This window comes from Mycteria americana, chromosome 2, assembly GCF_035582795.1.
Source record: "Mycteria americana isolate JAX WOST 10 ecotype Jacksonville Zoo and Gardens chromosome 2, USCA_MyAme_1.0, whole genome shotgun sequence".
Classification (NCBI taxonomy): domain Eukaryota; kingdom Metazoa; phylum Chordata; class Aves; order Ciconiiformes; family Ciconiidae; genus Mycteria; species Mycteria americana.
The window spans coordinates 44,507,698-44,532,902 of record NC_134366.1 but is presented as its reverse complement, the minus strand read 5'-3'; the positions used below and the strand labels follow the sequence as shown (position 1 = coordinate 44,532,902).

At 36.5% G+C, this 25,205-nt stretch overlaps 1 protein-coding gene across 4 annotated transcripts in view; it reads left to right on the top strand.

Moving 5' to 3' along the window:
* SLC4A7 (solute carrier family 4 member 7) overlaps positions 1–25,205 on the top strand; it is a 100,964-nt gene that overhangs the window by 44,453 nt on the left and 31,306 nt on the right. For 3 of the 4 annotated variants that reach the window (XM_075493191.1, XM_075493188.1, XM_075493189.1), the window contains exons 3-9: positions 6,339–6,482; positions 8,759–8,894; positions 9,932–10,092; positions 12,358–12,546; positions 21,202–21,317; positions 22,774–22,931; positions 24,945–25,032. In XM_075493191.1, coding sequence (XP_075349306.1) covers positions 6,339–6,482; positions 8,759–8,894; positions 9,932–10,092; positions 12,358–12,546; positions 21,202–21,317; positions 22,774–22,931; positions 24,945–25,032 — 992 coding nt within the window. Of the gene's footprint in view, positions 1–6,338; positions 6,483–8,758; positions 8,895–9,931; positions 10,093–12,357; positions 12,547–15,334; positions 15,704–21,201; positions 21,318–22,773; positions 22,932–24,944; positions 25,033–25,205 lie in introns of all 4 variants that reach the window. The other variant, XM_075493192.1, reaches the window with a different exon arrangement.

Below are 25,205 nucleotides of genomic sequence, written 5' to 3'. Positions count from 1 at the left end.
CAGCTAGCCCCCCTCCCACAGGTACCAAGTGCTGGCTCCTTTCCCAGGCGAGGGAGACGGGTGCTGGCAATGGGCCACGGAGACCTGGGGTGGACGTACCGTGCCGGAATCCCTGTGTAGCTCTGTCAGCTGGCACCAAGCTTCTCCTGTTACTGGTACTACCTGCATGTGTAATGTAATTACTGATAATGCCTTCTTGAATGTTGTTGATTGTGTCAAATAGAAATATTCAGTGCATTTTTCTCTTATGACTGCCACTACCAACTCATACTTGGTTTTAAGTCAGAAAAAAAATCACTTGTGTGTAACGAGAAATCTGGCATTTACTGCTTTTGCCAGTCAGCGTAACAATGATGCTGTCTTTCATTGTGTAGTGAGAAAACACTCTTACTGAGCTGCTTTAGCGTATGCTATGCATACTAGATTTTTGGATTACGCTTCTCAATTTTATCTAGCCAAGTATTTTAGTATAAAGAGCATATTCTCATATATACTTAATTACTAGGAGCAACAGGAGATTTCAGAGTAGAGCCCAGAAGGTTTAACGGATTCTAAAATACACCGCAGTGTGGAGAACCTTTGGGCTCCAGCTATGGCATGTAACTGTCCCGTGAAAGAATTGTCTTCATTCCTTTACACAGGTTTGGTTAGAAAATTTTATTTCAAATGTTTTATTCTGAAAGCAAGAGAATTTTTATCAAATAATTCTTTTAACAAAGCACAGAAAAAGAATCCTTGGTAATAATAGGGCTTTTTATAGTCAATTCATGCATGGAAGACCAAGATTATATTAAAATATTTTATATTCCCTTTTACTCCATTAATTCCTTCGAAAATAATTTGACTGTTTCTTGGGAACATTTTGTGTGAGAGAAATTCATAAAATAAGCTAAAATAGTACTGTTTATTTTGAAATATTTAGTTTGTGTCTCATACTAAGAACTTCACTATCAATATTAAACTGTACATTTAATTGCATACTTCAGAAATGTGGCATTACTTTTAATTAGAGAATTGGCACAGTAGCAGTATTTTCAGTGAATTACTGACTTGAGTGAATTTTCAGAATTTTCATTATAAATAAATAAATTAACTTTAAACAAAAGGGGTGTGTGTGGTGTAAATGAGGGATTCTACTTGTTCCTTAAGTTTCACCAGAGCAGAGAATATTTGGAGAAGACCTTTGGGCTGTGAATTTTTTTGGGACATGAAAAGGCTTTCTTGTTCTCACTCTTTGCTTCTTCCATCCACCTAAGATTATTTTTCCCATTTGTGTGCTTCTACTTTCAGTGCAGACCTGTGACAGAAAAGGTAGAAGTTGTGCTAATAAATTGCATTGAGCTTATTTTTGTGCATACAAGTACTTTCTGTGATGTAAGGGGAATTAATGTCAAGGTGTAAGATGATGATAGATTTCAAGTGCTTCCTACTGGGGTAATGTGTTTGGGAATGTGAGTTAGAAGACACCGAACAGCACATAGCTCCCCCCCCACCCCCGCTGCTTTTTTTCCTGTTCTGTGGTCTTAAGGAACAGCTTAGGATCTCTCCTGCAGATCCTCCAGTTTTTCCATACTGGAAAGCTCCATGCTGGGACAAGATAGATTATGACATTAATTGATTAAATAAAGGCTTCTGTGTAAAATGAATGATCTCTTTTCAGATTATTATCTGAATATTTTTGGAAAAATAGTAATTCTTGTCACAAAGTTTTTGTCTCCAGCAGACTGGTGGGAGCTTGTGGAGAAGATGGAGTCAGACTCTTATTGGAGGTGCATGGTGAAAGGGTGAGGGGGAGCACACAAAAGGTGCTGATTGGATATTAGGAAATTTTTTTCACGCAGTATGTTGTTATACATTGGAATAGGTTGCCCAGAGAGGCTGTAGAGTATCTGTCCTTACAGATACTCAAAGCTTGGCTGGTTGTCATCATGACCAACCTGATCAAAAAGGTGGCTTCAGCTTTGAAGTTGGTTGTACTTTGAGCAAGATTGGACCAGATAGCCCACCTCCAGATGTCCCTTACAACCATAATTAATATATGATCTCTGCAGTTCAAATTTCTAAGTAACAGGATTTGAGAATTCACTAGATACTAACTTGATTTTCTTTGTTTTCCCTTGTTAACATGGGAAAGAATGTCTTTCTTTGTATGAAGCTTAAAAGGCATCTAGCTAACGTGATGATGGTTAGAAAAAAGAAGGTTCTGTGTGGAATTGTACTTAAAGGGTTGCCACATCAGAGCAGTTTTGAATACATGTTTTTGATCTGTGTCGGACTTCAGAAGTCTTGTTCTATTTTCTTAGGGCTTTGGGGGGAAATCAGGGAACTTAGAGCATTTTCTGTTCTGTCAATTTTATAGGACTTGATACAAACTGACTTTTGGAGTAAGACCAACCATGTGATGGAGACATGTAGCAAGCTCCTAACATTTAAATTTGTTTCATACTGATAAGGACCTTAAGCAGTAAATACTCTTTGTGGATTTGGACAGCTAAGCTTGGATAAAGTCATGTTAGATTAAAATGAACAATTATCTCTTGAGCTTTGTGTTGCTAAATTTAGGATTGGGCAGTCTACTAATTCTACTGACTATTAGTTTAAAGTAATTCTATAACTAGCTTTGTTGAGAGTCGTACTGTGGTACAGATGTTTGTATGACTAGAGCTTTGAAGGTCACATAATTGTACCTTTTGTACCTTTCAAGCTTTTAAAAACGATATTCAAGTAAAAGGTTGTGTTCCTTTTAGGAAAAGCACTGATGTTACTAATATGAATTTCAACCTTCTCAACTTTTCCTCCATTGCTATTATATTACTTGCCTTTCTGGCTTTTTTGTTTGTTTTTGGCCAGGGTGAAGGGAACTGTAAGTTGTTTTGCCCAGTTCATTGGGAATGAAGGAAAAAAAATCCCTGTGGTTTTGTTTTGGTTTTTCCTTGTAAATTGTAAGTAAATCTTTATCTGCCCATCTGCAAACATTACTTACTCCTATCTGAATAATGAAACTTAAGGGAACACAGACCTACTCAATACAGTTGTCTTCATTTTTAGAGGGGCTTCTCAGTGCTTTGCTTTGTGGAGTTAGAATTAAGGTTAAGCTTGTCCAGCTTTTATTATGCAGTTTTGCCCTGCCTTTTGGAGTTGAATATACCTGGAACATGTTTTTGGATAATCGTGGTAGCATACTCAACAGCAGTAGTTTTTGATTTCCTAGCTAGTAGAGGAGATGTCTTTGTTTATGAATGTCCGTGATACCAAAAAAAAAAAAAGGGTCCCTTTCTTAAGGAACAGTCTCGTGTGGTCATAAGCTGCTGTTTGCAATAGCCAAACTTTCTTGGTTAGTCTACTGTATTGCTACGCCTCCCATGCTTGCACCAAAAACCAAAAAAATTCAGAGGTTCTTTTTCAACGTTAAGTTTTTTCTTGAAGTTATTCTGATAGAATTACGTTGGATTGTGATCCTTTTTACTTAATAATCGCTGAAAATCATCTTGCTCATCAGCATTTCACGTTAGTCCCAAAATAAAGTTGCAGGTGCAGCAGTCTGATCACTTTGCATATACAGAAATGATTTGGGGAAGGTATTCTTGTTCTACATTTGCCTACAGGACAGTGTCTACATGAGGAAATAGCCATTCACACAACAGTTGCTTCTGGCCAGTGTGGGCTAAAGGGTAGGATAACCCGTTGCTAACCTGTTCCCCTGTCTTTGTGATACCCTAACCTGTTGGAGTAGTGAGAAGGCACTGTCCTTAAAGTTTCCTTCTGGAGTAGAAAGTAGTACTGAGTGTTGTAGGTTGTGGGCTGGCTGCCCAGGTTGAGGACTAAGTTGGCAGTGCCTACTCGGTGTGCCTTGAAGCAGCTATGAGGCACCTGGACATAGTCATAGCTGAGAAGTCAGTACATTTTGGGTAGGAAAGCAATTTGCTGTGGTTGCAGGTTGTTTAAAAACACCTTCAGTTTATTGCTTATTTCAGCTCGGTTTTCCCTAGCTTTTACCTGTCCCTTTGCAATGTATCTGCTCTCCTCCAAACTTTTCTATTGAAAAAAATTTTCAGTCAGACTGCACTTTTGTAGTAGGAGATAAACTTCTCATTTCCTTGTTCTACCTCTCCTCCATGCAGCAACATGGTCTTTGACTATGGAAATGATCACACTATTACAAATGCTAATTTTTGCAATAGCAGGGTGAATTGTTTAAAATGGAGGCTCTTAGAAAAAAATGTATGGAGTTTTTGTGTGTTCTTTAGTACAGTAAGCAATGTGGGATTTTTGTCTTAACTTATGGGAACAGCAAGAGACCAAAATGTGGAAGTCCTCCTGATTTTTTTCAGGAGGTAAAATCTGGAACAATTTCAGATTCCTGACATTTTCTAGAAAGTAATCACCTGCAAGTTTTTTTGTGCAATGATCAAAACGCATGAAAACTGTTTATATAACTATAGTTTAATACTTGCTAATTGAATATATAAAATAAAACAAAAATCCTAACAGCGATGATAAGGGCATTTGCAGTGAGTGGTGGGTCACTCGGTCGCACCAGGCAGCTTTGAGTGGGGTGTGGTGAGTAACGCGGCTATTTTTGAACCTAGTACTTTTGCTTTCCCTGTACATAAGATTACTGTGTCATGATGGTATCAATAATGTGACCATTGTTAATGGTGCCACCTAGTCATAGGTGGCACCATAAATCAAGTGCATTGATTTCTGTTTAGGTGGCACATTTGCATTAATGTCTCTGGGATTTGCATTGTGCATAGTAGTCGTGGAGGGTGGAGGTCAGGCTGACTGGCAGGGGCTGAGTGTTCTTGTTGGAAGAAGCTCACAAAAGAGAAGTCTCTCTCTAGGACAGATAAATGCTTCAACAAAGTAATCTGTTTTCCACTCTTACATAGAAACAAATAGCTTTTAATATGCTTAATTTCAGATTTGGTCAATCAGTTGACTCTAATTAAAACTAGTGTTGGAAGTCTGTCAAGAATCAGGTCTTGTAATTTGGAAAGGAATCTTGACCAAATTAATTAAACGTTGACTTTACTCATGCGTTATTACTGATTTTTACTTAGTCTTTTTACTCATGTAGCACTAAAAATGCTGCTTTACAAAAGTTTTGTGTATCTTTTTGGGCTTAGAGATGCTTTTCTTGGAAAACAAGTTTGACGTACTACCACTTTTTCTTTCTGTAAAGCTCTGTAATTGCCAGAACTCTTCAATATCCTGAACCTAGTGTGTGTGTGTGTGTGTGTGCGCTATACACATATATATGTCCATGTATGTGTTCAGTAACAACTCCTAAGGCTTGCTTGTCTTCTACAAATTTGCTGAATTTGCATCTCTCTAAGAGCTGGAAAACCACTTCCTTTTCCTTTTGTTAATGTCAGTCTTCTGTAATAACTCTTCTACAGTATGAAACAAAGTATTTAGTATTAACCTCCAGACTTACAGTTAATGTGTCTCTTCCTGAGATTGTTTGTTTAAAAGGGAATTGAAAAGGTTATTGTATATGCTAACTCCGTTACAGGAGACGTGGTATTAATATGTTCATAACAGTCTGTTGATTGATTTCTTTTGTGAAGTTGTTGATGATAGTATTGCCTTAATGTGAAAGGTCAAAGGAAAAACGATGTTGAAAGTACGTATTTTAAAGAGCAGTACGTATTAATTTGAGGATGTGCTATCTAAATTTATTTAAAAAATTCTAGACTAGGAAAAACCCCTCAACCTTCTCTAAGTTACTTGATGTTTTGGCATACGTTTCCAAATGTAAGTTCCTTTTATGCTCCTAAACTGATACCAAATTAATGGTATAGTTGAACATCAGGTTCACCTAGATGTGTTGCATGTTACTTGAAGAAATATTGGCAGTTCATTCAAGCAGAGAAAACTCCTTGCAGACTCTAAACAATGGGTAATTTCTTAATGAAGTTCATAAACTGAACTAGGAGATTACATTTTACCATTGTAACGACTATCCTGATGCAAATCCCTGCGAACAAGAGGAGTATCATGTAATTTCTCTGCCTTGCCCTGGTGTTTATCAAGTAGCTTCTTTCAGTGTTACAGGTCAGACTTCTGTTTTCTGTATTACTTATTCCACAATTGAGTTCTTAAATTGGGCCATATTCTTATTAAGTTTATCAGGCAAATAAGCATAGTACTAGTTCCTTGACACTGGGGAAGGACAGAAAGGAAAAGGTAATATTAGTTCACTAAAGGTAGTTTTGCCAAGTGCTTTTGGGTTTGTTTTTGTCAAACTCCTTGTCTTTTTGACTAAGACACGAAATTTGGGCAGGAGGTCGTTTTTTTGTTGAAATTGTTTCCTTTTAAACCTTCTTGAAAAGGCCACAGAGCTGTGTATATTGGAGTTCACGTCCCATTTGGAAAGCAAGGCCGTCGACGGCATAGACATCGTGGGCACAGGCATCACAGAAGAAAAAAAGAGAAAGAGACTGACAGAGAGGATGGCCGAGAATCTCCATCATATGGTAAGAAATCTGTTGTGCGAGTTCTTTGTGTCTCTTGAAAATAAACTTATCGTAGTTACCCTGTGCTTAAACATTGTTTGTTTTGTGCTGTTTCTTTTATTCTCACTGTAATTACTGTCTTTCTATGTACAGTCAGGAAAGGATTTTGTGGTTGTGTGTTATCTAAATCATAAGCTGTTGGAGTTCATCCAGGTGTCTGTCTGAATGTTCAGCAGCCTGCACTGAACAGGTTAGACTAGAGCTTCATAATACTCGCCTGTAGCATAAAAATCTGTGTTATTTAAATTAGACACCTTTTTTCAGATTATGAAGTCTTGTAATGCTCTTCCTCTGTCACTTGACTTTTGAAAGTATGACTATAGCTGTAAAGGAACATTTGCGATGGTAATTTGATCAATAATCCATTGTTTACTTCAGCCTTCTTGCTGTCTGTTAGTAACAATAAAGGAATTGTGCTGCCTCCTAAGTTTTAGATCAGACACTGCACCCCCCCACCCCCCCCATCCTCAAGAGATGATGACTTTGTCATACCATTTTCTGCAATTAAATTATTTAGCAGTACTCTTAGCAGTTTTTCTTTAAGACCTCAAACCTGCTTTTATTCCTAGACTGTAATAAATGGGAAAGTTATGGTGCAATGTTCCGCTTCAAGTGTGGACACCATGCTGTTCACTGTCATCTTTCTATGACTAGAACCATGTTCTACATGAGGCCAGTTCCCTGAAACAAGGCATTTTCAAATGGGAATGGTTTGACAAGTCCCCTTTTACCATTCTCTTACAGTTCTTAGTTTCATCCATCTTCAAAACTTCCCCTCCCAAAACCAAATTATTATAATTTGATCTTAGGTTTGTAGAGTCTCGCTGTACAGGGTTCTGAAGCAGCAAGTAATATTAAATAGATAGGAATTCACTTCTCTCTTCTGGTCACTTCTCTATCCTGGATACACAGGGGTATGTTGGTTTTGGGACAGAAACAATCTGCTGTAGGTCTTAATTGATAATGAATGTTGTTTGTATTCAAGAGCTCATTTCAGAGTTATGTTATTGGATGATGATGTATGCTAGAACAACAATGCAAAAGCAAAATTCAATTCTGAATGAAGTTTATTAGTAATTCAGATCTTATGTCTGGGTCTAAAAGGCGATCTTCCTTCTGCAGTGGAAGCATACAGTTGTATGTTCAGATCTAGTGGCTGTGAGAGTGATGTTTCAGTGAACAAAGTAAAATTGTTAAAATTGAGATTTACCTGGATTTTCTATCTCTGACCTTCCTTGAGATAACATTGTGATTACTACGTTATTGAACCCTTGTAATTTGAAAGCTCTGCCTTGAGTTGAAACAAGATTTGTGTATAGGTGTTAAAAATACCGCTAAAACCATGTGTTTTTATCATGTTTTTTTAAAGTTTTGCTCATAGCACTTACATTTGATTAATAAAGATAGTTAAATTTTGTTATGAGTTATTACTGAGCCTGTTCCACTAGGCATTGTACTATGAGAAGTTAAAATATTTCCTCAACGTTTTAGGTGTGTAGTTTCTACTTTCCTATGGTAATTTATGTACAGTGCTCCAACCATGCAATGAGAAGGGTAATAATTTTTTCCATCCTACGTAAGTAGCAACAGGACATTGAAAAATCTGTGGCTCTAACAATATGAGTGCCTGGGTACCCACAGTGCAGAGAGGGGGGAGGAAAAAAAAAACAAACAAAAAACCAAAAAAAACCCAACCCAAAACCCCCCCAGCTATTTAGCATCTTAAACTATTACTAGGGCAACCAGTCTATAAGTCAGGCTATTTGTTTCTGTCAACCTTTTCTTGTTTGTTTTGGGTGTGTCCCTTCCCGTTCTCCCCCCCCCCCCCCCCCCCCCCCCCCCCCCCGATTAGTGTCTGTGTCATGACGGTATCATTAATGTTGTTCTCAAAGTGAAAACAAGGTTTCTAGCCGTTTGGTATATCAATTTTTACTTTCTTACTAATTTTGCTGTTGATATTTATTTTCATATTGTTAATCTATAGAAGAGCTAAAAATACTTAATTGCATTACATGAACATAAGTTTCCAGATGTTTTGTTTTCAGAAACAACGAAAAAGTTTAAAAGGGCCTCCTTTTAAAGAAATTTCCACGTTTCTTTTGTTCCTCTTCTCTCTTGAAAAGGATATTGTGCTGCATATTTCTAACCGAGAGCAGGAGATTTAACTGTTATGTGGTGTTTCTTGCATAATAGAAGTATGAATTCTTTTCATTGTTCAGTTTCTCCTTTTCTTCAAGACACGCCATCCCAACGAGTGCAATTTATCTTGGGTACTGAAGACGATGATGAACACATTCCCCATGATCTCTTCACTGAAATGGATGAACTTTGCTTCAGGGATGGAGAAGAATATGAATGGAAAGAAACAGCTAGGTATGCTACAAGTAGATTGTTTCAAGGTATATCTTCTAGTGATTTGACTTCAAAGAACTGCAAACCAGGTCTGGGTTAGAATTTTCATGAACTATAGGAGTTGTTCACTCAATTCACGCTCAGCAAATTAAAACTTTTGTTGTTTTTGTCCAACTCTGGAAGAATCCATATGGTTTCTCAGGAGACCCTCAGTCTTACTGGTGCTGTGTTGGCTTTCCTAAAACTGATTATGCCAAGCATTGTGAAATGTACAGCTGAGTTTAGTTATAAATACAGGTATTGAGCCATGGAGCATGGTATTTACAATCTCAGAAATCTCTTTGCTCTATTGTTGCCGATGTATTAGTGTCAATTTTTTCACTCAAACATAAAGAAAATATGTAAATACCCAATGTTCTTCTTAAGTAGTATTTGAGTAATTTTTTGCAAATTGCATGCATGAACATTACAGGATGCCACGATAATTTTTGGCCCATATTGGTTTAGTTGCTTCCTTCCACATATGCATTGTAATAAATTCTTCTGCATTTAGTACTTCTAATTCCCTTATTGCATGCTAGGTTTTGCAGAAGTTCAATTTACATAATGCCTGTGAGTCAGAATCAAGATCAATTTATAGTTACACATATTAGTATTACCTAGCTCTAAAATGTCTGACTTAGCACCCTAGGAGACTTGGACATTGTATATAGTGTGTTTCAGATAGCTTTCTAATCCTAAAATAGCAATGAAACTGAGATATGCAAATCAAGTAACAAGGCACAGGCCCACACTGTTCACATTAACTCATGAATATACAGGTATTGTTCAAACCAAAAGAAACAAAATGCATGAAAACTAAAACAGTTGAGTGTGGTTAAAAGGCCTGATAAAAATGTTGTGACTGTCAGTCAGTTGGGTTGTCTGAGGAAATGAAAGCTGATATGAGCTGATGAGATTTCCTGTTCCACATCATACAGAAATCAGAGGGAAGAATGGGATTGCTTGCCAAATTGTCTGTCTTCCAGGAGAAATATAAATATATGTATGCATTTCAGGTGGCTAAAATTTGAAGAGGATGTTGAAGATGGTGGTGATCGATGGAGCAAGCCTTATGTAGCAACTCTGTCTCTGCACAGTCTCTTTGAACTGCGAAGCTGTATTCTTAATGGGACGGTCATGTTGGACATGAGAGCAAACACACTAGATGAGATAGCAGGTTGCAGCAAAACTTTTTTAAAAAAATATTTTATTCCTAAATTTTAATCTGTACCTTGAGATGTTTTTGATGGTGTTTTCTTATGTTCTTGAAAGTACTATATTGAAGAAATAGGTATGTGCATGCTTACTGCAGTTTTCTTCATCTGGTTGTAAAGAGCTGATCCTACAAACTTCACTTACAAGGAGCTACACTGGATGAGTAGGACCTCCTTTATTACATATTTTAGGATGAGGCCCAGAATTTGCCTTTATGTTCTAATCCCTGAATGTATTCTTTGTCTTTGTTTCTACAGATGAAATGTAAATATCTGCCAGAACATTTTAGGACTTATTTGTGCACTTTAGTACCATAATTATTAATCATAACTTGGCTGATGTTAACTTGATGCCATTAGTGCAGTTGATTGTTGCACATCTGGTATTTTTTTCACCTTTATAAGAGGTGAGCAGACATAAATTTTGTACATGTTGTTTGACCTACTATGTTGAGTGTCCTCACTAATCACATGGTCATTTTGGATACTACAAAATCAGCGTTGAAGACTTTTTCATATACGTGTATATATACCTGCTTAGCCTGAATGCCTTTGAACTAGTTTTACATAGTTTTCCTGGTATCTCTTGCTGCAGGTACCACACACTGGAATGCATGCTCAGGAATCATGCTAGGCTTAGGGCTGACCAATGTGTATGTGAAGGACAAGGTGTTTTGGCATTAAAAACTTTGGCAGTGCTTGAAAAATTTTCTTGTTTTGTTTTGAAATCTTTGAAATTCACTCATGAAATTGGTATTCCCTTCCTATTTTCCTGACTTACTGAGTAGGAATGTTCAATACGTGGTTTGTAAAAGTAATGTTTTGGTTCTTAATTTATTTTTAATAATTGAATTTAGCAATAATCTTAGTACATAAGAAAAATGGTTATTGCTTAATTCTGTATAAACAGCATTCTTTTAATAGCAGGTATTTTAGTTGAAACTAGGATGTCTTAAGAGACTTAATTTGTTTCATGCTAATTTTAGGTGCCATTAGGAAGTATGTAGGATAACAATCCTTGGCATACAAATGTATTGTCTTGTTTCCCTGAGCCAGGAATGCCTAGTAGGTATTCTTGGTTCTCCCTGAAAACAGGAGGGAGAGGGTGGCTGGTTTCCTTTTGAGAAGCTATAACAAAAGGTTGTGTGTTGCCAGTAATCCCAGAAGGAAGCTGCACTGTACTGACAGAGACTTTGCTGCATATAATTATGTTTGTAAGGTATTCTGAGCCATAACCTTTTTCATTGTGAAAAGTTCTGTGTAATTGTAGTTTACCAGTACATTTAGGTTCTCAATACATCAGTTAAGACTGGCAAAATACATTTTTAAAAGTTGTCACGTAGGATCGTGATTTGTACAGGGTTGTTGTTTGTTGTTTTGTGGGGGTTTTTTGTTTGTTTTTGGGTTTTTTTGTTTTGTTTTGGGTTTTTTTTTGTTTGGTGTTTTGTTTTGGGGTGTGTTGTTTTTTTTAGTTAACAACAACAACAACAAAAGGCAGCTAAGAAATTGCAGCAGATACATTCCCAGACATGCAGGCTTTCTTTCCTGGTGTGAGCATACTTGATGAGAAGCCCTTTCAAAACTTGATGTTGTTTGACAGCTGATTAATTAGTTGTAGGTGGTGTAATTAGCTTTTGTTTTACACTTCTTCTTCTAAAGCATGTGAATTGCATGAAGTTCAGTAGAGAGGCTCAGGAACTTAGGGCATCTGAAGGTGACAGAGGAGTTAGGGAATTCCTCTTACTCTATAATGACTTTCACTTTTGTATAGTTGTATACTTTCAAAATAGGGAACACCAGGTTAAGACTGTCTTAAGAAGTCTGTTCTCCACTGTGTTTCTGTCTGTGTGTTCACTTTTAGTGGAGGGTTGTTGAATACATAGATGCTTTTTTTGAAAGGGAGTAGCTGTTGAAAGTTGAAGTAAATGACAATGAATTACAAAATATTAAGTAGCTTATTTCTTAAAATGGTGCTACTAATTAATACTGTCTTTTGGATCCGCATGCTGTGCTTTCCTTATTCTCACATTTGCTTGTTTAGTGACATCTTTGAAAATTTCCTGTGGATTCTTGAAGATGACTTTGCTAAAGAAAAGACTTTTTTAAAATACATTTTTTTTCTTATTATTTGGTGCAACTACAGTGAGTGTGGTGAAGGAGAGCTTTGATAGCTATATATAATTTTCTTTTTCTTTCTTTCTTTTTTTTTTTCCATTGTTATTATGTAGATATGGTTTTGGACAACATGATTGCCTCTGGCCAGCTTGATGAATCCATAAGAGAGAATGTGAGAGAGGCTCTTCTAAAAAGGCACCATCATCAGAATGAGAAAAAATTCAGCAATCGGATTCCCCTGGTTCGGTCTTTTGCAGATATAGGCAAGAAACATTCTGATCCTCACTTGCTTGAACGAAATGGTGAGATAAGTTGTAGCATCCAGTTTGTTCTAACCTGTTAAATAATGTTCTCACTGGGAGATGAAGGAAAATTCAGCTGATAATAGCAGATAAGTGTTTCCTTCTTGATAAGCAAAGAACTAATGATAACAGTGTGTGCTATGCGTAGCTGTGATGATGTTTCTGTATATTTTTGAATTTACTCAAACATTCTACTCCTGCCTGTATATGTAGCATGCATTATTGTTTTGAAGTATAGAAATAGACCTGTGAGGATATGCTTGAATAAAATGTGTAATGTTTGAGGAATTTCAGCATCGTGACATAGCTTTTTATGTTTGTCAGATGGATCCTACTTGCTTATTCAGTCTTTATACTAGAGATTCACTTTGTGGTCATGTCATGAGTTCAGTGATGCTGACAATTACTGTGTTTTAATCCAATGTTGTTATGTTAATATGACTAGAAAAAGTTCACTATGCTAATGGTGAAGAAATTACTTTTAGCTAGGATACTGTTTATTTTTACCTTGTTTTGTAGAAAGGGATCTAATAGGGGAAAAAACCCCAAACCCAAGAAAGGTATTTGCAATATTTTTATAAGCTGTACTACATCTTTTATTGAACCGATTCCTGAAAATATTCTGGAATATCAATACATTTACTCTAGATACCCAGTTCCAAAGTCCAAATAGTGATATATACTGCAGAGCAGCGTATTTTTATTCCTGTATTTCTTATGGCCTCTATTTCAGTATCTGTTCTTTATGTTTTCTTTTGCCTTGCATTAACTAAGACACACATCATTTCAACTGAAATTTTTTAGTTTAGTGAAAACTTAGTACTTGTTTCATGAATCACTCCTTGAAGCGAAGTTCCTTTCTCGTCTTGAAAGATGCCTCATTGCTTAGAACATGTTCCACTTAGTTAAGTGCTTGTTGGCAGCTCTCAGTTCGATACATACTTGGAGAATGCTGCAGCAGATGTCCAGCAAAAGCTTGCTGATACTTTTTGTTAGCTAGTGCATATATAATGCATGCTTAAATATTTCCCTGATAGTTTCAGAATTATTTTTTCCTAGAATGAAAATACAAATAATTTGTATGAGCATAATTTCTTATATAACTTCTGACTTTCCTATTTTGCTTAGCAAACATGAAAATTTCACACATAAACTTAGTTTTGCCCATCCTTGAACACCTGTGTCCCCAGTTGTAATTCTGAGAATTTTGTATTCAAGGTCTCTTGCTTGTCAGTTACTTTTCAAATATCACTTCCACTTTCCATTTTATTCTTAAAACTATTCCTACAACCGAATATGGGATATATGCTGAAATAAGAAACCAGTATAACATGATGAACTCTTTGCCAGTGTATACTGATTTACTTTTTCTTTATAATCCTATGGTTACCCTCTAATAAACTGGTAAACCAAACATGCATATGTGCATAATACTTTTTAGGCTCCTTTTTAGACCTGTGTGTGTTAGTACATCTCATGTTCATGATTCATCACAGATATACTGACAGAAGTTTAGTTATTACTGTAGTGATTAATATAGACAAAATCAACCCGTTTGCTTTATTGGTCCTCTTGTCTTTACTGCACTGCTGTTTGAATAGTTGATCTTTGAGGCTTTTGTTCTTAATTTAAATCTTAATTTGTAGCTGTAGGATTCACTCTTCCATTGTTAGAGGGAGAGAAAAAATGTATGTGACCTTTACCTAGGCATACTGTCTGCGCCTCCTTCTTGTAAATTATTCTGGAGTTGTTCAATGTATTGGTCTCTGTAGTGCCTAGTATAAATGTGAGACTAAATGTGTCTAGTTTGCTGGTTCCTCGCTTGATGGCATGGTATGTGAAAACGGCACAGTTCTGATTTCTGGGATTGTAGGAGACATAAGCAGTACTCTTCTCTCAAGGAGACTGCCATCACATTGCTAAACCTTCTAATGGAAGTACTGATATGAGAATAGACAGTCTCTCTTCTAGCTTAAGGAAGAACTGAAATGCATTACAAACTTAAATCTGAGGGTACCATGGCAAGACTTACGTTCTCTTTATATGAAATTAGTGGGACATTGAAACTGGATAGGACAAGAAAAATAACAATGGATTTTGGAGAAATGTGTTTGGTTTTGGGCAAATGGGGATATTTGGTAAGTCACAGCAAGAAGAAATGGAGAAGGGACTATATATCTCATCCTTGTGCCCTCCTCAAAGCTATATATTGAGACTACAGCTGGCTAGAAAACTCCTTATTAAAACAAGACTTTTATTGGAAGACGGTTGCATTTAACATTATTAGATATGTTTGATCTTGTTAATTTTGAAATATTTTAATTTTAAAAATTAACAGTTCTTTGTATATAATGGATGCAGTTAACTCAAGTCTTGTAATGTTTTGGCTGCTAATACTTTTTTAAAATATATTGTTTTGGATGGCATTAAAGGTAGCCGCTGTGCAATTTGGAATACAAAATTCTTCTAGGAAAATTTAAGAGTCAATTTCAAGAGATACAATTTTTTTGTTGTTGTTGTATTAACAAATCTTACTGACCTTAAGGTAATATCTTCTCCCACCTATCTTTGGCGTTCTAATTAGTACTCATCAGTAATTTCTGACTTTTCTAATGTCTGAAATGAGATTTGCTCTTACCTCGTTTTACTTGCATGAGTATGACACTTTTGGCCCGTAAAGCTTGCAATTTACTATGTAAATTGTTAATGCGTATTTGTGTCTGTGTTTGGTTTTTTTTTAGTATAACCCTGTTGTAAGCCTCATGGTGTTTCATTTGTTTTATCTCAGGGGAAGGCCTTTCAGCCTCCCGCCACTCTTTGCGAACAGGTCTCTCTGCCTCAAATATTTCCCTGAGAGGAGAAAACCGTTTGTCAGTTCTTCTCAATTACCTTCTTCCTTCTTCAAGAGCTGCAACCCCGGCAACCTCAAGGTGTACAACCCCCGTAACTACCCCTCAAAACACACCACCCTCCAGTCCCACCTGCAGCCACCCGCCAACCACAAGTGCCCAGCCAAGTCCACTTCAGGGCAAGGAATTGCTGGTGTCACCTGCCAGTGATGATATTCCTTCAGTAATAATCCACCCACCTGAGGAGGACTTAGAAGTGCAGGAAAGCCAGGAAAAGAAGACAGAGGAAAATATTGACAAAACACCAGGCAACTATCAAAATTTAAGCTGTCCATGTGTGATGCTCTCTGCATCTGGATCACTTGCATTGCGATGTTTTTGGCACATAACTTGGGCACAAAGGAGTATGATAACTGTTACCTCTGCCTGCATGTTTTATTTCTTCTCAGTTGTGACTGTTTTCTTGTTCGGCATTTTTAACTTTTTAGCTTTTAACTAAAGCCAGCAAAAAAATTCTTCAATTAACATTCATTTGTGTAATTAAAAAGGAATATGGTTTTAAAATATAATATATAAGCAACATGTCAAAAATGGTGGCCTTTTCCTTTCACTCACCTACAGTCCATGTCAGGTTTTGTCCTGTTGTTTTTGTCAGTGGTTGAAGTAATATTTTAAACCAGTGTTTGATATCCTGAGATAGCTACAGCCGAAGATGTAGTGAAGTATTAGAGATGAGTATGAAAAGAATTAGGAAGGGTGCCGTAATCGGTGATGTTCGTAGTTTAGTCGTAGTTTGTAGTTTCGTATTGTGAAGTCTTTAAGCAGTTTTATTTTTGCTTTTGTGCTTTTAAAAACCAGGGTCATTAAAAACAGTAGTAGTTTATGACGGATCTGGCAGGTTCAGTTCACCTATAACTGTTTCCACATAGCTATCCGTTAGTGCATTGCTTCAGCATTAGACACTTGATTACTGTTTTGTTGTGTTTGATGCAAAATAGGATAAGGTAATTAAGAATTTATAATTGTAGGTCAGAGCTCAGGAATTTATTAATTTGTTGGCTTGCAAAGCTGTTGTTCTTCACATGTGAAAAGGTGTGTGGATGTATAGATAAGTTGAAAAAAAGGATGGAAAGTTCCTTTAGGAACTTAAGGTTCCTAAGGTTTCTTTAATGGTTTTTAGTAAATGTTTCATAACTCGTGCATTCTGCATACGTACTGTTACACTTGCTTCACTTTTGCAAAGTTATCACCTATTTAGAGACTTTAGGATTCTTCTACATACATCATGTTTTTAAGGGGATCACCTTTCTTTTTAGCCTTCAGGCTTCTCCTGCCCTTTTTTTTTTCCTTTTTTTTTTCTTTGTCTTTTTTTTTTACTCCTTCCCCGAAATTTATTGCCAAAATCTAGCTTCTGGGGCAGGGGAGGAAGCTGATTTCACTCAATTCTTTCATCAGTGAGGCTTTTCTTGGTTTCCTTCCTCACTTGTTTAATAAGTAAGAGCACACTGTTACATATAGCAGTGAAAATATGCTGACAGAGAAAAGGCTGTGGTTATCTGCCTTTTCACATTTTGCAGCCAAGTCACTGAACGGGAAAGAGCAAACTATGTTGTAGGCTGTCATCTTGAGTTGGAGTAGGGGCCCCATCCTTACTTAAATTCAGAAAAGCAAACAAAAAACTCTGACTTCCTTATGGGAGATTAAGAGAATTCACATGAAGATCACTCTCTCTCATGGGTGATCTTTCAAATGTAATTAAAAAACAGAAGTAAAATAACAGCTGTAATTGGTTTTCCAGTTCTCATTTTTCTACTCATCTGACAGGAATGACAGCATGCCAGACCCAAGGTCTTTAGAACCCAAGAGAAGGCCAACAAATGAAGATCACGTACTTGATGCTATTATTATCACTAGTAAAGCTTTCCACCAGAACCTCCCAAGTCATGTTCAAATTGCTTCTGGGCCTCAAGGGGATGTTTCTCATAAAGGAAAAATCTGAAAGGGATGATTTCTCAGTTAATCCATAAGTAAAAGCTTTCCAGAGAAAGATGAACACCAATAATGATGGAAGACATTTTTGTTTTCTTGGTGTTGTCACCCCCCCCCCCCCTTAATTCAATAAATCATCTGACCACAGGAAAACATATTTTCCTTAGAGATACCTTTGAAGACATTCTCAGACTATGACTTCAGGGCTGCAACTGGACTAATCTCTGTTTTGGGAGACAGACTCAGAAGGGAACCCTAAAGAAGTCATCTTCCTTGTATTAATTAAAAAAACCCCAAAACTTCTTGGTCCATTCCACTATAGAGTATGGTCTGTATTGTCTCTCTAGTAGTTCAGAATATTGCAGCCTGAATACTTTTTCCATGTCTGTATGATTGAGTTGGGTTTGCCTCCTGTGAGAATTAGGAACTGTTATAATTTTCTAATAGATGGCTTTCTTCTGTTTAGCATTCATCGATCCTTGGCCTTCTGCTATTCAGATTTTATTTTTTAGTCTTTATAAATAGCTGGGAGGTTACTGAACGTAATGTGAATTACTGTACATAATGTGAATTACTGTAAAGGGAGGGAAGAGGGGCACACTTTCAGTCTACTGCTTGATTTTTATCAGGCAGTCATCAGTTCATAAGTAAGTCAACTAGGCAGAGGGTTCTCTTTAACAATTTTTTTTTTTCTTTTGTCATCGGTTCAAGAACAGCTTTTGTTTTCCTGTCTTTGAAACTGTTGAATAATGAATTCCATAGGTAGAGCTAGGAAGAGAGCTGTGTCACAGCTAAAGATGAACAGTTAGTTCACCTGTATCATTATGCTTTGTTAATGTCTGTGAACAACAGCAAAGCAGCCTGTTTTAAGGGGTCTTTTAGTTAACTGGTAAATGTACTTCAAAACTGAGTAAAATAATATTTAGAACAGCTTTACTCTTACAATAATTACTTACTGAAAATAATAGTTCAGAAAGGTTTATGTATTTGCCTTCTAGGATTTGAATTCTAATTGTTTTTTCACATTAAGGCTGCGTTGGAATTTATTTTTAAAAATTGATTTTTATTTCCTCAGACACAAATATGGCGTGACTTTGTATTTAGAAGTTTCATATTTCATAAATTTTGCCTGTATAAATATAATTCTTTTGGAACAGTCATGCTTAGGTGTTGAACTCATTTCCCCCAACATTTTTTTTTAACTGAAGTGGAGATGTGAGGCAAATGTCTGTTCTTCTTGCTTTCTTTTTCCGGTAGATAATGTCCATTAGATTTTTGAGATCACAGTATTAAACTAAGTGTAGTTGGCTAGAAAATGCACATGATCTTTAGTGAAGGTGTAGTTATAAGTACTTTAACTTGAGTGATCTTACGAGGTTTTAATCCAAACTTACTCAAGACTCAGTCCACTGTTGTCTTTCAAAGGAGGCAGGTGGTATATCTGCATAACAACATCAAGAAGAGTACTATATATTTTTAATGATCCCCTCGGTAGCTTGGTAACACTGGATGAACTTCTCTGTCTCACAGTCTGGAAAAACTAGGTAGTCTTCCTTTTAGCAGTAGCCTCTGAGTTTGTATTTACTGAACTGGAGAAGAGGAGGAAATAAGTTCTTTTATTAGTGTGAGATTTGAGTAAAAGTGTTCCTCTATTAGAGATGGTAATTTTTTATTCTGAGTTTCCCTGCAAATATCAGATTGATGGATGTGCATAATGAAACGCCATATCATCTGGAAATGTTTGTTCAGGTCTGAAAACCTATAAGCAGTATTCTCATGTGAGCGCAGCAGTCTGTCCAACTGCAAGACCAACAGAAAGGAAAACTATTTACACACGGTTTAGGATCAGGCAAATGTTCCTCTATCAGTGCCAAAACTTTTGGACCTTAACTGTGACTGGTTGGAGAAATTTTGAAGGCAAACCTTTTAGAAGAATCAGTATCACTTCAGTACTGAAATAATAAATTAGTTTATGCTAATATGTAGAATCCTTATTCTCTATCCTCCTCCTGATTGTCTCTCCACTTTTTATTCTAGTCTCTGCTTGCTCTTGCTCACGGCAGAAAGTGCCAAGTGATGCATTATTGCTCATCTTTCATCAGTCATACACATCTTTAGTTACCTTTATTGTTATGGGGGGGTGGAGAGGGAAGTAAAAGCAAATTTTTATGTATAAACTTGTATATTATGGTGGTCTTTGGCAACAACTGTTTAATATTTCTGTTCTATTTCTAGTCCTACAAACACATCTAAGCATGAACTCTTATGCAGTTAAATACTTTGAACAGCACATTTCACAGGTGGCTGATTGCTGTTAGTTATTCTTGTGAATAATGCATACATCTTGGAGCAGAAGGGTAGAATGTGATGATTTTTTCTTTTTTTGTCTAGCTAACTGAAGTATTTATACTGTTAGCTAATTACTTGTGCATGTTAGGATTCACAAAGGAAATTGCAGGTTATTAACTTCATTTGGTTTTTGCTTCAGGAAAAACTACCCACGCCACTTTTATCCCTATGAACTGTAAGAATGAAAATTAATCGTAAAGCCTTGGACCTGCATGTTTTCCACTGATATGATGGCTCTATGAAAGAGTTTTTTGGAAATAAATTTGGGGATCAAATAAAGCAAATTCAGTTGTCATTTGTAATGCTAAAAAATGTCAAATTGCTAAATTATAAACATGGAGGGATGCAAGTAGTTATGCAGCAGTAGTTGTGATAGAACAGTAGCCAAAAGGTAGCCTATGAGGACTTCAGCTTTATCTTGACTAGAGTGACGCTTGACCTAAATACAAACTTTCTGCATGTAATACAACATTTAGACTTCAGTCTTTGTCTAGATGCAGTTTTTGAAAGCATGTTAAAGCATGTTTATCGCCACATCTGAAAGGTCTAGTGTAGACAAGCAAGGCCAAATGTGCTTCTAGTGCGTGTTAAACTGAACAAGTAAAAGCTCTGTAATCCAAAAGATGGGATTTGGGCTTGGTTATGCATGCCTAGACCAGCTTTTAAATGATAGTTGGGTAGAGATAACCATAGTGCAGCATGGAATTCAGTGTGTATGAACACCTGGGTTACTTGACTTTTGCACCCTTCACTGAACGTGCAATTCAGTGTTGCTAGTAGCATAGCAAGCTACATAAAATGATGTCTTAGTGCAGATGTTAGAGGGAAGCTGTACGTTTAATAACTTTATTGTACGTGCCTCTTCAGCTAACATGTTAGAGAGACCATTTCATATTGTAACATCTGGTCAGATCAATAGTTGGAGCTTTGGTCTGTTGATCAAAATCATGGTTTGCAAACTGTCTATCCTTCATGTAGTACACTATTTGCTTGTACAGGTTTAGTTAACTACCAGGGTATTATTCCTTGCAGTTGTAGCCTGAGGCTTGCCAAGGCTTTTTACCATTGAAATAACTGCTACACAGCAGACTAGATAGCAGAGGTCTTCTAAACATAGTGAAGATGCTATCTACACTAAATCGTGTGTCCACGATTCCTAGAGTGGTAACGATTAAAATGGCAACACTTGTTATATTTTCTACAATTAAAGTAGCTCTTGTTTTCTTCTCTGGTGATTGTTCTGCAAATGGCCATCATTTGGGCAATATTTAATTATTTTTTTTAATTATGTCATTATTTTGACAACACAGTGACTTGTTGATGTTGCATTTATGGTACTAATGTAGGGCACTTACTGAATAACTTGCACATTTGCTTTAAGCAAGCTGCCACATTGAGTTTTGGTGGTGTCGCATACTCAGTTCACTTCATACATAATTTTGAACTTATCTCCTTTGTTTTAATTTAGGGCTATTAGCATCTCCACAGTCAGCACCTGGAAATTTAGACACTGGGAAAAGTGGAGACATTAAAGGTACTGGAACAGGAGGAAGCAGAGAAAACAGCACAGTTGATTTTAGTAAGGTAAATAACATTAAATCCCTTAATGTTTAGCGCAAAATAACTATGTAACAAAAAATGTGGTAGTTGTAACCTGCCGTAGTAGTTACAACTAAGACGCATATACATACGCATGTGTACGAGTGTACACAAGACATATGTACTAAGACATAACTCGTATGTACGAATGTCAGAATATGGTGTAGCCTAAATGTGTCAAATGTTTTGAAATTCTTCCCAGTGGGACTGAACTTTCTGTTTCGTTTGATCTTTTCAGTATTTTGGTAATGTAAAGATTGAAGCTGCTGTACTTTCTCATGCAGAGGGAAATATGTTCAAGTCTGCTATAAAGACTCTTATGGAAACAATTTTGTAGATGGTGGTGTAACTTTTTTTTTTCCTAGGACTGACTTTTTTTTTTTTTGCACAAAGAGGGCTTTTAAAGGGGATTTGCTTTATGCGTTTTATGAGTTTGCTGTACAAAAGTTATTGTACATCTTAATAATTGGGGAGCATATAACGTCACCTTCTGAAGGAAATCCTGTGTGATACTGTAAATCCCTTGTATTTCTTTAATAATTTAAATTTGTTGGGCAAGTTCCATTATGGCTTTTACTATAAAACACAGTCTATAGTGTCATCTGTACTGTGAAACACTGTAAGAAAATTGGTTTGCCAAGTTAAATAATTATGTTTAAGGAAAGCTAATTTACACTGTAGTTCTCATCTAGTCATGGCAGGTGCCATTTATGCCTGCCTCTCTGTCACAGTTTTTATGTTTTTGCTTGGCCTGTCCTTCTGTATACCTGCCTTGTCTCCTGTTCGGCAGGAGTCAGCCTCCTGGCACTGTAGTTGTGGCACACTTGGTGTGGGACTCAAGAGGCCATCTGTAAGTTCTCTAGATAGCGATGTAACTGGTGCTTGTGTGTGTGTGTATGTATGTGAACACAGAGTTCATGTGCTATACCATTTTCTAATACTCTTCTGTAATTATGTACAGAAATGCAAGTGAAGATTTTCAGCCATCATATTCTTTATGGATGGAAAGATAAACATACAAATTATTTTTCAAAATTATGACATACTTGAAATACACAGCTGTGAAATAACTAATTGCATTCTAGAAACCATGTGTAATTACATGAACTCTCCTTAGTTAATTGTGCATAGATTTTGTTAAGTTATGTCCTATCACGGGATGTTTGTACTAGAAAGGTGGTTATGCAGTTTGGAGTCTTCTGGAATATAGTAGGTGGTAGTAATTCTAACTTTTAGAAAATAGTTTATTATTAGTTGGCTGGCTGGCTGACATTTTCTACATATGTTTGTCTTTTCTGTACTGTGGGATATTTCATTTGCTTTTTTACTTTTCTTTGTAGTGTAAATGTCTAGTAAATACTGATAAACTTATAATTATGTTGTAGAATTTCTGCTAACAAATGTAAGGGAATAAACACTTGTTTCATCTTTGTATGAATAGGTTGATATGAACTTCATGAGGAAAATTCCTTCAGGAGCAGAAGCATCAAATGTGTTAGTGGGAGAAGTAGATTTTTTAGAAAGACCTATTATTGCTTTTGTGAGGCTCTCCCCTGCTGTGCTTCTCTCAGGGCTCACAGAGGTTCCGGTTCCTACACGGTAAATAAATGCCTGGAAAGTCTGGCTTTACTTATACAATAAGATAATAATATTTAAGATCTCAAATAGTTGTAAATTTTTATACATACTCTATTAAGCTCAAGAAGTGTAGACTTTTGTTTAACATGATGCCAGTCATTTGCTGCAAAATTTGAAGGAATGAGATCCACCATAAAATTCTCTGAATGCTTTAAATATATATAATGATGCTGTCTTAAACAAGTGCAGAAGTTGAAACTGATAGCTGACCTGGAGTAAAAACAATGGGTCTCCCAAGCTTGTGTTGCCATTTTAAAGATGGGCATGAAGATTGTTATAGTTCCCTTCAGTGCAACACAGCATGACAGTGGGGAAGAGTCCACTAAGTCTGAAAGCCTGTCTAATCTGAAGCTCTGCTCTTTGAGTACAAATACTCTGTATATGAATAATCTAGGTGGTGGAAAAACTTAACTTTTCTTGTTATATGCCCAAATCTACATGATTGATATTGGGGTAACCAACGTGCAGCTAATACATTGAATGGTTTTCAATCTACAATATGCCATCCAGCCTGGTGCACTCCCACCACCCCCCTTCTCCACACCCCCACCTCCACCTCCTCCCCCCACCCAAAAAAAAAAAAAATAATAATAAAAAAAAAATTCATGGGTCTCGCCAGTAGACTGTGGGTGTATTTGGGTATATTTACCACAGATGATCAAAATGGCAAAATGCAGGTCCCATGATGCAGATAGCAGGTCATTTCATCAGTCATCATGGAGGACAATTCATTTTCTGTGCATATTGATGTATTGGGCTGTTCTGTGATGTTTGACATAAATTTGTACACTTATGGTTTTTGTTGGTTGTTTCTTTTTTTAATGTTTTAAAAGTGATCAAAGTGCCTGTGTATCTTTGTAATTTTCATCTTATATAATCTAATGAAAGGCAAAAATAATCTTGGCAGTGTTCTTATAAATAGATGTGATCTAATTTTCAGCGAGTAGTTAACATTAGTGCTCATAATGTTTCTTGGGAAATTCCAGAATTTCTGCATACAGATTATTGTGTTAATGTAGCTAAAATTAGCCTGTCCTAAATTTTTCAGAATGGTGTAGACTTGCAGATTTGGAATAGCATACCTGATTCTGAAGATGCAATCTTGGTTTCAGTTAGGGTAGTCAACTTGCAAAGGAAAAATAACATTGAGCTTTTTGTACTGTGAGGTGAAAGAAGGTACTGCTTTTTTCAAATGTGTTGTACTTAGGAAATTCATTTTCATGGAGTATAGGAAGAAGGTTGTGAAAAGAATTACTGAGGTTCACTCTTTGGTTTGTATCCTTTTGAATTTATAAGATCCTAGTCTTGTTCAAGTTTTTTTTTTTTTTTAAAAAAAAAGGTGTGATTGATTGGAAATGGATACTGTCTGTTAACATATGCTGTGACTCACCCCCAGATTGGATTCCCTTCCCAAAATGTGCCTTTTACATTCTTACGTGTTCAAAATGCAGGTTCCCTTCCTTTCCGCTGGCGTAGGATGAGGCTATGCCTGTATGAGTACATCCCATGTGTTCCTTGAGGTATATCTGTGCATCTGCTGTGTGATGTACGCAGTCACTGCGAGTGAGAGGGGTTTAACTCCTGTGAAGAGGTGATCATCAAGGAGGCTAGAACAGGTCATAAAGCTCCTAGGCCCTCACTAGGGGGTCTTTGCCAGTGGGAATGTCAGAAAGGCTTATAATCCAGAGGAAATATTAATTGAGTTCTAGCCTGTGGATTTCTACTACATTTACGGCATTATAAGAAGTTGAAAAATTAGGCTTAATTAAGAAGACTTCAGAGTAATTTTGGTTCAGGATTCGAGTTCCTTCCAGTAATGACTTTGAGGCGAGTCTTTTCTTAGTCTTGCAGCACTCCTTTAAGATCTGAAATGGTGAAGAAGATATTTTTACTTCACCACTAAATTTTCTTTAAAGATTAGTTTGAAAGAATGCTCTGAGTCAGCCATATTCGTCTCTATTGCTTTCTCCACAGGTTTTTGTTTTTGTTGCTGGGACCAGCAGGAAAAGCTCCACAGTACCATGAAATTGGAAGATCAATAGCAACACTTATGACAGATGATGTGAGTGATGTATTTTAAACACTTGTAGTTAAAGTTGTCTAGAATAATGTATTTACTGACTGTTTTCAATAAATGTATTCTGGAGTGACAGGTTAAAAAAAAAAAAACCAAACTGGTTAAAAGAAGAATTGTAAGCTTTATTTCGTTAGTGTTAGTGAACTAGATAATGATAA